The sequence below is a fragment of the Triticum urartu genome, chromosome 5 (assembly GCF_003073215.2).
Source record: "Triticum urartu cultivar G1812 chromosome 5, Tu2.1, whole genome shotgun sequence".
Lineage (NCBI taxonomy): Eukaryota > Viridiplantae > Streptophyta > Magnoliopsida > Poales > Poaceae > Triticum > Triticum urartu.
In genome coordinates this window covers 473,325,224-473,340,570 of record NC_053026.1, presented here as the reverse complement: position 1 = coordinate 473,340,570, position 15,347 = coordinate 473,325,224, and the positions used below count along the sequence as shown (strand labels likewise).

Here is a 15,347-nt window from a genome sequence, read left to right as displayed (position 1 = left end):
GCTGCCGAAAAGAGACCTTTGGACCCGGTTCGGTGGCACGAACCGGGCATAGGTGGGCAATGGTACCGGTTGGTGCCACGAACCGGTACCATTGGTTTTGCTATATAAGGTAGCACTTGTGAAAAATTTCGCCAACTGCGGCCATTCCCCCCGACGCCGCCAGGCCAGTTCTTCGCATCGTCGTCGCCGCAGCCCCTGCCCGACGCCATCGCCGCGCCCCTGACCCGCCGTCGACGTCGTCCTCGCCATCCTCGCCGTCACCGCCCCCGAGCCGCTCCTCCCCGAGCCCTGTCGCGCGTGTAACCCCTCCCCCACGAGCCCGCCGTCCTCGTCACCGTCATCGTCACCGTCCTGCCTCGAGCCCCCAGTGAGCCCCTTCCCATCCCGATCCGTGCGCTGCCGCAGCTGCTGCCGCCCCTGTTTTTTGTTTGTATGTATGTATATGGATGGTATGTATGTATGGATATGCATGTATATGGATGGATGTATGTGTATGTGTTCATAGTTTTTTTGTTCATAGTTTTTTGTTCATAGCATTTTTAGGCTATATAGTTTTATTTTTGTTCAATGTTTATGGTTAGAAGAGGAGAGGAAAAAATTGTGTTGCAAAAGTTACATTTAAGGTTAGTTGATTTAGTGCATTTTAGGTTATTAGTTCTAACTGTTAGTGCATTTAAGTTTAGTTTATTTTTAGTTGAACTAGTTGATTTAATAAAACTACTTTATTTTATTTATAGTAAGTGCTTAGTAGTTAAACTAGTTGAGTTAATAAAACTACTTTATTTTACTATATATAGAAGTAGTTTATTTTTAGTAAGTACTACTTTATTTTATTCATAGTAAGTGCTTAATTTGTAGTTGAACTAGTTGATTTAATAAAACTAGTTTATTTTACTATAGAAGTAGTTTATTTTTAGCAAGAAAAATAATAGAACTAGTTTATTTTTTTAGTTAAAGCAATTATTCCCGCATCGACGTCGAAGATGCCTATCCCGCATCCTCGTCATCGACTCGGCGGAGGAGGCCGGCTTGATTAGAGGGGCCATGTCCGGGACTGGGCTCCGCCGGGCTGGTATTGGGAGGTGCTACCTTCCGGGGGGCGTAGGTTGGTGAGGAGCCAGCCCGTCGTTGACCCGATCCTTGTTTGGTGGCGGTCACATGGGCCAGTGACGGTGCCGAGGCTTCGGGACACCACGGAGGTGGTACGTCACCGTGTCAGCGAGGAGGACGAGCACGTCCGTCGCTACATGGTTGCGTTGGAGGGCAGGTTCGACAATACCTGGCAGGTTCTTCAGGGATCTCACTTGAGCTATGATCCTATGATGGTTCCTTCTCTTTGGGTGTCCACCGCCCGTGCCGATACCCGCCGGGTGCTATGGTTCTAGCTGTACTAGCAATGTTATATGTATGATAGTATTCGAGGTGTATTAGTGATAATATTCGACGATGTACGGACGCAGGAGATGATGTAGTTTTGCTTATAATTGAATGCATCCTAATTTGAATACTTCTTTATTTTGCGATTTGATTTTGCTTATTGATTGCTCAAATTGTAAAACTACTCCTACTTTGAATGCTAAAATTGGAGAGCACTATGCAAGGCGTACGCATATGATTAGTTGATAGCTTATAGGGTTTTGTTTTCACAGAAATCTAGGAGCCCCCCTCCATCATCCCGCTGTCGTCCCCGTCACCGACCCCCTCTGACCTTGAGGTGAGACCAGCCAAATCCTTTTTAGGAAGATAATTAAACAATATTTCGGGTTGACTTTAAGTCTGTCGAGTCTCCATCATATATGAGAGGACAAAGAATCCCGACTGTTGTCGTGGGGGTAGCTCCTCCTTCGTTCCCGTGTGCCAGACAATTTGGTGTAATGCACTCGGGAACGAAAGGAGGGGCTACCATCACCGACGGTCGCAAATGTCAGAGAGGAATCAGTGAGGGAGAGTTCCACCATATATATATGAGAAGACGAAGAATCCCAACTGTTGTCGTGGGGGTCGCTTCTCCTTCGTTCCCGTGTGCTAGACATTTTGGTGTAATGCACTCGGGGACGAATGGAGGAGCGACCATCACCGAAAGTCGAATATATACACCACGTGAGCTGAGAGTTTTCAAGAAAAGACTCGACAGGCTGATAGTCAACCCGTGATGAATAATAATGATCTAATTTAGTTTTCGTAGTACATATATTTAATTGTACAAGTTTAATCTTTGAATTATGAATGTAGGAAATGTCGTCATCAAACGACGAAAGTCTCCTGGGGGAGTGCAGCTGGTGCCACGACGATCGAGGTCTGTGCGATAAGCCTCACCTGGATGATGATCGGCGCTTCAGCATTAAGCTCGAGGAGACCTTCGATGTTGAAACGGTACGCAATGACGACAAGTGTTTTTTTCATAATCCTGTCCGACACTCGTACGACGATTAGCTAATCTTCTTAATTACTTATCACATATGGTTTGGGAAAAGTGAATGTGTGTGATTGTATGCTTATCATGCACGTTCTATAATAGTGAACCGTTTGTGATGGGTCGTGCATCGTAAACATAGCACCATAGAATACCGACTGCGATGGCAATGCGAGCACAAATGAGTAGGAGTATTGTATATGCATCAAGGCTCCCTATCCCCGACGGTTTCTGGGTCGTGTGGGAAGGACCCCCCCCCTATCGCCGTCACTCACTAGGCGATGATTCCAAATGCCGTCGTGGAAAGGGGGTTAAAAACAGTTTGTATAGCACCGACGCGTACCAGTGCATGATGGATAGCGGTCGATGTGTGGAGTAATAGTAGTAGATGCAGGCAGGAGTCGGTCTACTAATCTTGGACGTGATGCCTATATAATGATCATTGCCTGGATATCATCATGATTATTTGAAGTTCTATAAATTGCCCAATAGTAATTTGTTTACCCACTGTATGCTCTTTTTCTCGAGAGAAGCCACTAGTGAAATCTATGGGCCCCGGGTCTCTTCTTTATTATATTTGCCCTTGCGATCGATTTTTATTTGCTTTTATTTTCAAATATATTGAACCAAAAACCCAAAAATACCTTGCTGCAATTTATCATTATTTATTTTATCTCGCGTTCCTGCGAGATCTATTTATCTGATCTACTATAATTTTACCTATCTTTTTACCAGTGAGGGATTGACAACCCCTCTCTTACATCGGGTTGCAAGTATTTGTTCTTTGTGTGCAGGAGCTATTTACGTGGTGTCGTGTGGTTCTCCTACTGGTTCGATAACCTTGGTCTCATCACTGAGGGAAATACCTACCGTAGTTGTGCTGCATCATCCCTTCCTCTTTGGGGAAATACCGACGTAGTTCAAGCCGCATCACGGGCCTTGCCATGTTGCAGTCTTGGCCGGGTTGAGGAACCCGGCCACGTACGACCCGGATTGAGGGGCGATGCCGGCCCCGATGTTTTTGAAAAGGATCTGGGTTCCCTTGCCTGCCCGGGGTTCATCCCCCCGACATTATACGCTATGCGTCAAACAATTTCAGATTCATAATACTCGATCCAACACAAAGAACCTCAAAGAGTGCCCCAAGATTTCTACTAGAGAAACAAGGACGAAAACGTGCATCAACCCCTATGCATAGATTACCCCAATGTCACCTCGGGAATCCACGAGTTGAGTGGCATAACATATATCAAGTGAATCAATATAATACCCCATTGTCACCACAGGTATTCATATGCAAGACATATATCAAGTGCTCTCAAATCCATAAAAGTATTCAATCCAATAAAAAGAAATCTCAAAGGGAAAACTCAATTCACAACAAGATAGAGAGGGGAAAACACCATATGATCCAACTATATTAACAAAGCCCGCGATACATCAAGATCGTGACATCTCAAGAACACGAGAGAAAGAGACTAAACACATAGCTACTGGTATAACCCTCATCCCCGAGGGTGGACTACTCCCTCCTCATCATGGTGGCCATTAGGATGACGAAGATGGCCTCCGGTGATGATTTCCCCCTCCGGCGGAGTGCCAGAGGTGGTGCGGGAGGCTTGCGGTGGCGGAACTTCTGATCTAGGGTTACCCCGAGGGTTTTTGGAATATTTGATAATTTATAGGGCGAAGAGGCGGTGCGGGAGGCCACTGAGGTGGGCACAACCCACCAGGGCGCGCCTGGCCCCCCAGGCGCGCCCAGGTGGGTTGTGCCCCCCTTGGGGCACCCCTTTGGTACTTCTGTGGCCCATCCTGGGTGTTCTAGTCCATAAAAATTCTCCAAAAAGTTTCGCTGTGTTTGGACTCCATTTGATATTGATTTCCTGCAAAGTAAAAAAACAAGCAAAAAATAGTAACTCGCACTGGGCACTATGTCAATAGGTTAGTCCCAAGAAATGATATAAAGATGCTATAAAATGATTGTAAAACATCCAAGAATGATAATATAATAGCATGGAACAATAAAAAATTATAGATACGTTGGAGACGTATCAGCTTCTTTCTTGAAAGAAAACATATGGTGGGTAAACAAATTACTGTTGAGCAATTGATAGAAAAGCGCAAAGTTATGATGATATCTAAGGCAATGATCATGAATATAGGCATCACGTCTGTGACAAGTAGACCGACTCCTGCCTGCATCTACTACTATTACTCCACACGTCGATCGCTATCCAAGATGCATCTAGAGTATTAAGTTCATAAGAATTGAGTAATGCCTTAAGCAAGATGACATGATGTAGAGGGATAAACGCAAGCAATGTGATATAAACCCCATCATTTTATCCTTGATGGCAACAATACAATACGTGCCTTGCTACCCCTACTATGTCACTGGGTGAGTACACTGCAAAATTGGACCCAAAACTAAGCACCTCTCCCATTGCAAGAAAAACCAATCTAGTTGGCCAAACTAAACCGATAGTTCGAAGAGAAATACAAAGATATCTTAATCATGCATATAAAGAGTTCAAAGAAGACTCAAATAATGTTCATAGATAATTTGATCATAAATCCACAATTCATCGGATCACAACAAACGCACCGCAAAATAAGATTACATCGGATAGAACTCCAAGAACATCGAGGAGAACATTGTATTGAAGATCAAAGAGAGAAAAGTCCATCTAGCTACTAGCTATGGGCCCATAGATCTGTGGTAAACTACTCACGCTTCATCGGAAGGGCATCAAGGTTGATGTAGAGGCCCTCCATGCTTGAATCCCCCTCAGACAAAGTGCCGGAATAGGCGCCAAGATGGGATCTCACGGGAACTAAGGCTTGCGGTGGCAAAAAAGTATTTTGGTGGACACTTCTGATGTTTGGGGAATATTTGAGAATATATAGAAGTGGAACTAGGGTTAGGGGACTCTCGGGGGGTCCACAAGCCAGGGGCGCGCCCAGAGGGCTTGTGGCCTCCTTGAGACTCTTCCAGCCCTCCCTCCAAGTCTTCTGGGTGTCTTCTGGTCCAAGAAAAATCATCATAAAGTTTTATTTTGTTTGGACTCCGTTTGATATTCCTTTTCTCTAGAAGTCAAAAACAAGGAAAAACAGAAACTGGCACCAGGCACTAGGTTAATAAGTTAGTCCCAAAATAATGTAAAATAGCATATTAATTCATATAAAACATCCAAAACAGATAATATAATAGCATGGCACAATCAAAAATTATAAATATGTTGGAGATGTATCAAGCACTTGATGTATGTCTTGCTATGAATTCCCGTGGTGACAATGGGGTATCATATTGATTCACTTGATATATGTTTTGGAACTGAACTCGCGGATTCCCGAGGTGACATTGGGGTTATCTATGCATAGAGGTTGATGCATGTTCTCGTCTTCGTTTCTCCGATAGAAATCTTGGAGCACTCTTTGAGGTTCTTGGTGTTGGATTGACTATTATCACTACAAAAAAATGACACATCCATGACATTTTGGGCCGAACGAAAAAATTTCTGTCATACATATGACACTTCTATGACGATAGTTGTGACAAAACCCGGTATCATCATAGATGTAGTGGGCTCCTACTTCTATGGCAAAAAATCATGACAAAAAATGGGCTTTTCGTCCTGGGCGGGCCGGAGACGCAGGTGCATGACATTCTTTGGGCCGTCCATGACGGAAAAAACCGTGGTAGAAGCGAGGGCGAAGAAAATTTCGGGGAGTTCCCGGTTACGGTGAGAGGTCGGGGGCCGAGCGATGCGCGTTTCTCTTGTACACGTATGCGCGTGTGTGCGAGGCGTTGGCTCTAACTGAACCCGAGCGAGGCGTTGGGCTTTGACTGAACCCGAGCGATTGCACTGCAGGCTACGTGTTACTGAACCCGAGAGATCGATCGATGGCTGTTAACCGTGAACCAGATCGACTGATTCCTTCGCTACTGCTGCTAACTGAAGCCGATTCGATGCTGCCTCTGGATGAACAGTGAGCGTTGGGGGGGGGGTTGGATGAACAGTTCCCGGTGGGGGTGGATGAACAGGACCCCGTGGTGTTGCCTCTGGATGAACAGGACCCCGATCGATCGAGCCGGTTGGGGCTGGATGAACAGGACCCTGTGGAGGGCTGGGTGGAGGGCAGGATGAACAGTAGCCCGTGGAGGGGTGGTTGAACAGGAGCCCGTGGAGAGGGCTGGTTGAACAGTAGCTGGTGGAGTAGCGCGCGGTGGAGGCTAGATGAACAGGAGCCCGTGGATGAACAGTCGCAGGTGGAGGCTGGAGGAGGTCGACGGTGGATGAACAGTAGCTCGTGGAGGCTGGAGGGGGACGGTGGAGATGAACGTATCCCGTGGAGTCCCGTTTTGCGGTACGCCACACCCCTCCCGATAAACAGGACCCCCGTTTCGACCGTAGCGCTCCAACACAAGTCCGTTTCATCCGTTTTGCGGTACGCCACACCCCTCCCCGATGAACAGGACCCCCGTTTCAACCGTAGGAGGTCCGTTTCCTCCGTTTTGCGGTACGCCAGACCCCTCCCGATCAACAGGATCCCGTTTCGAACGTGGCCGGTCGAACACAAAGCCGTTTCCTCCGTTCTGCGGTACGCCAGGCTTCGTTTCCATCGCCTGTTCCGTCTAAGCCCTCCCGATGAACACGACGCATTCCATTGCCTCCCCATGAACACGACGCATTCCGTTGCCTCCCCATGAACACGACGCATTCCATTGCCTCCCCATGAACACGACGACGACGCTATTTCTCCGTTCCGACCCAGCCATGTACACGAGCCCTGGCCGTACGTATGCGCGAGTAGGCGTTTGAGACCCCGCCCGTATGTACACATACGTGGCCATATTTTCTTTCTTGCACCCTGGCCGCTGTACGTACGTGTACATGCTACGTGCGTGCCTCTACTACGACACGTGCGCGCGTCTACATCGACCAGTATATATGTACGTACACGTTCGCGACCAGAATGACAACGCTACGTACGCTTCGACCAGGTGGGTCCCGACTGTCAGGCACTTCCTTGCGTGCGAAGATGTAGCTGGTGGGTCCCAGCAGTCAGGGGCAAACGTTTTTTTCACGAAATACGGTGGCCCGTCCGGTGGGTCCCCGCTGTCAGGTGGAGGAATAATTATTTTGCGCGTAATAAGGAGGCACTTCCTTGCTGCGGCCGTGGAGCCAGCTATCAGCGTCTCCACGCACAGTACTCTTCCGAGAGCACCACGGCAGTGGGCGACGGCGAGGCCTAGGAAGGGGAGGACGCAGAGCCGAGGAAGACGCGACAGTGGAAGCCCGCGCGGAGAGGAGTACGAGGGTTCACTGGTTCGGCTACGGTGTGAGGCTGCCATCGCCGCAGGGCCTGGCCAGCGGTGGGAATAGTAGGGGCAGTGAGGCCTCCGCGGAAGCACAGTCGGCCACGGGAGGCAGGAGCATGCGGCACGACCGGCGCTGCTTTGGGCGGCTGGAGCAAGAGGACCAAAGGTTGAAGAAGCACTACGGCCGTTGGATGGACATCGTATGGTCACTGGAGCTAGAATCGTTCATATTGACTAAGTTGACAAAGCCCTTCATCCCCTTCAACTTAGTAGGCCCACAAGTCAGCCTCCCACCAAGGTGGGTCCCAGCTAGTCGGGGGAGTATTCATTTTTTTGTGCATAATAAGGAGGCACTTCCGATGGGTCCGAGCTGACAGCGGGGGGAAGGTTTTTTCGCGAAATACGGTGGCCCGTCCGGTGGGTCCCAGCAGTCAGGGGGAAACGATTTTTTCGCAAAATACGGGTGGCCCGTCCGGTGGGTCCCCGCTGTCAGGTGGAGGAATAATTATTTTGCGCGTAATAAGGAGGCACTTCCTTGCGGCTGCCGTTGACCCAGCTGTCAGCCTCTCCACGTACAATACTCTTCTGATGGAAGTCGGTCGTTGACCACATTGACCACGCCGTGCTAAGAGCACCACGGCGGTGGACGATGGCGAGGCATAGGAAGGGGACGACGTGGAGCCGGGGAAGACGCGGCAGTGGATGCCCACGCGGAGAGGAGGACGAGCGTTCACCGGTTCGGCTGCGGTGTGAGGCTGCCGTCGCCGCAGAATAACAGGGGGTGTGGGTGAGTAGAGGTATGCCCTGGCCAGCGGTGAGAGTAGTAGGGGGCGCTGAGGCCTGCGCGGCAGCACAGCCGGCCACGGGAGGCGGGAGTAGGCGGTCCCGCCCAAGGTTGTCAGAATCGCGATTCTGTTAGACGATTCTACGACTTTACGATCCGAACTAACCCCTATGATTCTACGACTTTAGTTCTTAGAATCTACGTTTCTACGATCCTGATAGTGAAGATTCTACGATTTGCGATCCTACCATCAAAGCTCCGATCCGATTCAAAATCACGATTCTGACAACCTTGGTCCCGCCAACGCTGCTTTGGCGGCTGGAGCAAGAAGATCAGAGATTGAAGAAACACGATGGCCGTTGGATTGACATCCAACGGTTACGTCTGCTAGAATCGTTTGTTGACGTATATAATAACTAAAAAAATCTTGCATACGCGTCAACTAAACAGGCCCACAAGTTAGACCACTCCCTCTTTTTTTAATAATTTATATATAGCTCATGGCAACTTCTTATGCAATTTATTGCAGTCGTTTTGTTTGTTAGCCAGGGCCAATTTTGCATATTTCTGTGGGTTCCATACTATTTTTAATACCGAAATGTCCAGCCAGATTTAAAGTACTTTGAAGATATATTTAAATTAGGTTAATGCCGAGTGAAATAGGAATCTGAAAATGTAATAAAATTCAGAAATTATAAAGTAATTGCCAATTTGTCATCTATTTTTATATTTACAACCCATTTCATATTACTTTCAAGATTTGCAGGTGTCTTGAAAGAGTTGCAGCCCATCAGGGCGTAGAAAAATAAGTAGGCCTGGATTGGGTATTCTTCAGAAAAAATAAATTAGGCTCATTTTCACAAAGAAAAAATAGCTGGGCTGGTCGCATGGTGAACATAAAATATAAGCCTGGGCTAGACGGGCCATAGCCCAGTTCAAACCCTGCTCCGTCTCAACAATACCAAACAAAAAAAATATTGCTCGAGTAGCTACGTCCCAGGTGTCAGCCGATCTTGTGTTGTTCTCTTGTCTATTGACTACATACGCTCCTAATGTCGTGGGTCCCAAATGTCACGAAAACACTAGGAGGAAGCATTTTACACTACAAGAAATATGTCAACTTGTGACCATCACTATTGGTCACTGAATGGTCACTGTTTTCAATTTGTGACCTTTTTGTGACAAAAAACATAAGGTCAAAAGCTGGCGGTCGTAAACTGACTATAGCGACCTTTCTTCTGGAATGGTCGTAGACGTTTATGACCAAATTACATCTACTGTGGCGTTTTGGTCACTAGCAACCTCCCCAGGCCACGTAGGCATCTAGCGTGGCAATCTGATGTGGCACAAGATTCAGCCCGGTCCAATTCGATTTTCTACATGGGCCTAGCCCAACAATTCGGCCTTTTTACTGTATATTTTCTCTATTAATTTTCTCTAGCTACATGGGCCTGGCCCAAGAATTCAGCCTTTTTATTTTCTTGGCCATGACCTTTTTTATTCTATTTTTTCCAAAAGATGAGCCCACTAGTGAGATGGGACCCAGTTGTCAGGTTCTAACAAGTGCATCCCAGTTGTCACTGTTATATTCTTCAGATCTTAATTTTCCAGTAAATAAATAACAAATTTTAAATCCGAACAAAGAGAAAACAAAATGCTTCAAACAGAGCACGACTAATCAGGAAAAATATGGTTCACATCACGAATACAATCGTGAAAGAGCCAAACTTGGCACATTATTACAATCAAACTTGTTCATCCTGGTAACACAACAAGAATGATTCATCCTGGTAGAATAAAAAATATGATTCACATCAAGTTTACAATAAAAAAATGTTCACATCAGGTAACACAACTATCACAGTATAACTAGCTCAATTGCTTATCCCACCTTGTTCATCCTGGACCTCATGACAAACATGAACAAAGGCCAGCATCTGCAAGTTATCAAGAAAAGTAGTTAGAACAAGCAAAATGCGACATTTTTACCATTTAAGCATAGAAGAACAGGGTCAACAACATTTCGATCTTTGAAAATAAACCAGGATTTCAATCTTTGAACAGCAAAAAATTGATACAGTAGATCATTTGCTGTTTAAAAAAACCCCTAAGGAGAGACACTCTAATACTACTAATTACCAGCAGCAAATAAAATAGCCAGATGAGGCACCAGCACTTGATTATCGACACAACAGTCGGCAAGGACTCAACCACGGCGCGAACACCAGCACTTGATCGTCGACACAACAGTCGGCAAGGACTCAACCACGGCACGAAAAGCATCAAAATCTTAACTAACCAATGAAACAGAGCATGGTTATAGGATAGCAAAGGGAGGAGCTCACAATGGTGGTTTGCGTAGCCGATGTCGAACAGCCTCCATTCATCGCTTGCGAGCACCATGCACCTTGGTGCCTTGCATACGGCCACCTTCGAGTCTGCGAGAGAAAGAACGAGGTGAAGGTTAGTACGCATCAAGGATGCTGCTGTTCTGGGTCAAGCTAAGTCAACGGCATAAGAGATTTTAGTCAACAAAAATTAACATGTGAACATCTTGCACAATGGTAGTAGTATAGATTGTAGTAGTAAGCATGCAAGGAAACAAAACATGGGAAAATATTGGTAGCAACAAAACAACCAGGATATGATAATAGCAGTAGTATAGATTGTAGTGACAGAAGCACAAGTATGCAAACATGCATCTCATCCCAACCTAAAATTAGAAACAGTAGCAGCCATTCATTTTTACGCAGGTGTAAAACTAAAACATAAGCACTATAGCATTTGCTAAACTTGTCAGCTAAAGAACTCTATCTCGAAAGGCTTGAAAGAAGATTAGATAAGCACTAGAACACCCTAACCACCACCAATTCTCTTCATAGTTGATCTGATGTAAAAAAGTAAGCAATATGATACAGCAGTAGGCAAGTAGTATATATCACTCATGGGCATATGGGGCGAGGCGGGAGGCGAGGCGGAGGTAGTTCATGTGCTCGGTGCACTTGCGGATGGCGTTCTCCGCATAGATCTGGGCGCCGTCGGCGTTTTCCTTCTCGGTGGCCTTCTTCACCTTGAGCTTCTGTCATTCAACATATAAACATATAAGTAAACTACACTAATTCTAGAAGATAAAACACAAAGCAATAAAGGATAAATGGACCATTTCCCCACAATTTTTTTCCTGGTTCAAACATCTACAGTACAGCCACTGATGTCTTAAGCATGTGTTGTTGGTATGACTACACATGAGAATCAACTTCAGAGAATAAAAATCAAATTTGCTCAAATTATGCAAGAAAATCAAGGGCCCCTGCCCTCCCACTTTCCTAGAACAAAATGAGTACATGAGCAGCAGCTATATAGGACTGATGATGCATGTACTACCTGTGAAAGAGCCACCACCAACAGTTTGTTATAGTAGCAGGGTAAGTGAACTTTCTAAATATGGATTCAACAAATGCATAGAGTTCACTTGTTAATTGGCTAGTTGAGTTCTACTGATAACCTACAGAGCAACTAAAACTGTGCTGCTATATATAGACACACAACGTAAATGAGAGAAATGGAAGACATGAATTTGATGCTATCTTGAATGTAAAAAAGAACTATATTTATCACAACTTTGAAAAGTAACTAAATAGTGCAATGGTATAATATTTGATACGGCAACCAGGAAGTGGTACAATACAATGCTGATTAACCAATTTACAAAAGAGTTCCCAAACATTCGCCAAATGCACGGGGTGAGGGGGCGCCACGACCCTGATGATCAGCCGGAGGTTGCTTCTCACCACACAAGTACCTGCACGTATTACTTGTTGGAGTTAGTTTCTTTCAATTAATAGTTTCTTTTAGTTGAACAAGACATGCTCATCCATGGTGCAGTACAAGAATACATGCATAAATCATTGCCTGAACCATACATGTACATATCTCTCTCTCTTTCTCTCTGAAATTGAATTGCCCTCTTACTTTTTCCTCTATTCCATACATGTACACACATGTTAAGTGAAACCCAAGGCACTCCAAGCTACAGGGACATGTTCAGATTGGAGTAGCCCCAAACTGTGGCAAACTAAACTAGCAGATTGGACTGATTGGAACTTAAAAGGCCTGCGGGGGGCGATGAGCGATACTATTTCATAATTATGCTCATATGTATTAAAACTAAGCAGCACTCCCTCAGAACATAGGATATGCAGATGGGGGGAAGCAGAGTTGGCCATATTCAAAAATGAAAAAAATAGTAAATGGTCTACCTACAGTATTATCCTTCCAGCATGAAGATGTGAGTACATACTAAGTAGCATCAGCACAAGATAAACAGAAATGACACAAAAAAAGGAAGAGTATGTACATTACAAGGAACAGTTGTCTGCACTGACAACAGAAGCTATGCTCACTAATTTATATTGTTGGTACAGGAAATGTGCGAGACATCATATAAGCATACACAATTACACACATGATACTAAGATCACAACTGATTTCCAAAGCTGATTAACAAAGGAAGTCACATTTCTACTGTAGAAATCACCAAAGGTGACTAATTTATCATGCAAAACCCAGTTTCACACGCTAAACATCAAGCATTACAAACAGAGCAAATAAATACTGATGATGTGACCACCTTGACCAGAAAGGCCACCACCTGGTGGCCACAGCTAGACAACAGGGCAGAGAATCGCCAACTTAGAATTATGAAGGGAAACCTCCAGGCATAACGGGGTGGCAGACAAAATTCTGCACATGCAATTTAGGATGTGGAATAATACTGGTGCTGACAATGTACTGTTGTCTCACATTATATGTGTGGCATATGCTTTCAAAATGATTGCTATTGCTTATATGGGCCTATGGGACATACACGCACGCTAAAATCATGCACATCCTATTAAGCATTGTTGCTCAGGGGAGGCACATGAGTACTGAATTCTCACCATTGGTACGAGAATAGTGGTTCTCTGCAACAGGCAGCTCACGGAAGACCCGGACAGGGTACAGGGTACAGGATGGATTATACTTCTATCGGACCAAACGCAGGCAACCACAACTATCGGATGGATTATACTCCAATGCGTTCTGGTCTCGCGTGGAGAGGAAAAAACAGGCGGGCAGGTACCTGCACTTGTGGGTGCGCGGCGGCGAGGGCTCTGGAGAGTAGCAGCACCCGCTCGATCTGCGCCTGCATCTGCTCCTTGCGGCGGTCGACGCCCTCGCCGGCCCTCCGCCTGGCGACGGCGAGCTCGTCCGCGCGCGCCCACCGCCCCTCGAGCCGCCGCCCCCTCCCGTCCAGCGCCGCGCCCTACCGCACCTGACTCCCTCCTCACGTGCAGCAGTAGGATCAGGACATGCTCAACAAAAGGGGCACGGCGAGCGGGGGCAAAGCCAACCGAAGCAAAGCAAGCAAGCATTCTCACCTTGTGCGCGTCCTCAAGGCGGCGCGCCAGGCGTGCCTGTTCCTCAGCCTCGGCCGCGAGCTCCGCGGCGAGGGCGCCGGCCCGCTCGAGGCTGCCCCGGAGGGTCCGGCCAGCGACCGACTCTTCGGGGCCCGGATCCGGCCCGGGGCTCGGGCTCATCCCGGCGCGCGCGCGCGGCAGATCATGTGCGGCCCGCGGTGGCGGCGGCCATGGCCCTGGCCCGCCGTGACGAGGCGAGGCCGAGGCCGGAGGCGAGTGAGGAGTGGAGGGGGGAAGGGGGGGGTGTAGACCGTGGCGAGGGCGGCGGAAGGACGGGGCAGCGGCGGAGGATCTGGATCGGGGGAGAGGAGTGGGGCGGTGAGGGATCTGGATCGGCTAGGGTTCACGCGCGTGTGAAAGAGAGAGGCTGCAATGGGTTGGATGGACGGATGGATGGATGTATGGATGGACGAATGGACGGATGTTTGCCACATCATCGATCCATGCCACAATGGATTCTACCAATCAGAATTCAGCTTATATTTCTCTTATTATTTTTATCCTCTTATTTAGGGCAAACGTTCAACATATTAACCACGTATAGTTTGTTAAAATGAATGAATATTGTGCACATGTGTGTATCTTGTGATGACAAACAATGTTGATATGGGGAGTTTTCATTTTCTTTGCACGGAAAATTCATTTTTCATTTTCTGAGTGCCCGAATTGAGTTCTTTTTGTGAAGGACCTACCATATATTTGTTGCAAAATTGGACCAAATCATTTTTCTAAAATACTAGGCCATATTTGATTCACAATTGACCAAATGGTTGAGTGTCAAAAGTTTTGATCCACCTCTAGTGAAAAAGACAAATTGTCGCTGATTCAGTAGGAAGCGGGTCAAATTTGAACTACATGTGCCTCATAGTTTGCTCTTTATTTTTTTAAAAAAACATTTCTAGGTACATAAGTATCTATTTAATCATAGAAACATCAAAAACAAATTCCAAGATTCAACCACTAGCTAGGAACGGTCATTCCCGCCGTTTTGACCGCATTTTGAAAGGGGCATAAAAAATTCAAAAAAATCAAAAAATTGGAAAACCTTGGCATTGTGTCATTATATGTGACCAAGTTTCTAAGAAAAATAATAAACTTGTAATACGGCAATTATTTTAAAAAAGTGTTCTCAGAAATGAGCTATCGCGCGTGAAGATTCAGGGTTTTCAAGACAAATGATCAATCTTATGGCCACATTCATGGCATAGTTTGTTCAAATGATCTCATATTGTGCACAAGGGGGCATCTTGGAATTCCAACCAATGTTGCCTAAGGGAGTTTTCATTTTCTTTGCAGGGAAAATTCATTTTCCATTTTCCGAGTGCCCGAATTGAGTTCTTTTTGTGAAGGACCTACCATATATTTGGT

At 46.3% G+C, this 15,347-nt stretch overlaps 1 protein-coding gene across 5 annotated transcripts; it reads right to left on the bottom strand.

Moving 5' to 3' along the window:
* Positions 1 to 10,195: 10,195 nt before the first annotated feature.
* On the bottom strand, positions 10,196 to 14,060 carry LOC125509932 (charged multivesicular body protein 1-like). 5 transcript variants are annotated; one of them, XR_007284344.1, is made up of 5 exons: positions 13,941 to 14,060; positions 13,643 to 13,834; positions 11,463 to 12,322; positions 10,866 to 10,958; positions 10,196 to 10,457 (listed from the first exon to the last, which is right to left on the bottom strand). XR_007284344.1 is itself a non-coding variant. In XM_048674996.1 (5 exons), the coding sequence occupies exons 2-4, from the start codon at positions 13,709 to 13,711 to the stop codon at positions 10,904 to 10,906; spliced, it is 261 nt and encodes an 86-aa protein (XP_048530953.1). In that variant the 5' UTR covers positions 13,712 to 13,834; positions 13,941 to 14,060; the 3' UTR covers positions 10,196 to 10,457; positions 10,866 to 10,903. The 5 variants fall into 5 exon arrangements, 2 of the variants coding, with proteins under 2 accessions (XP_048530953.1, XP_048530954.1); XR_007284342.1 differs by having other exon boundaries at positions 10,866 to 11,599; positions 12,209 to 12,322; XM_048674996.1 differs by having other exon boundaries at positions 11,463 to 11,599.
* Between the last annotated feature and the right edge of the window lie 1,287 nt (positions 14,061 to 15,347).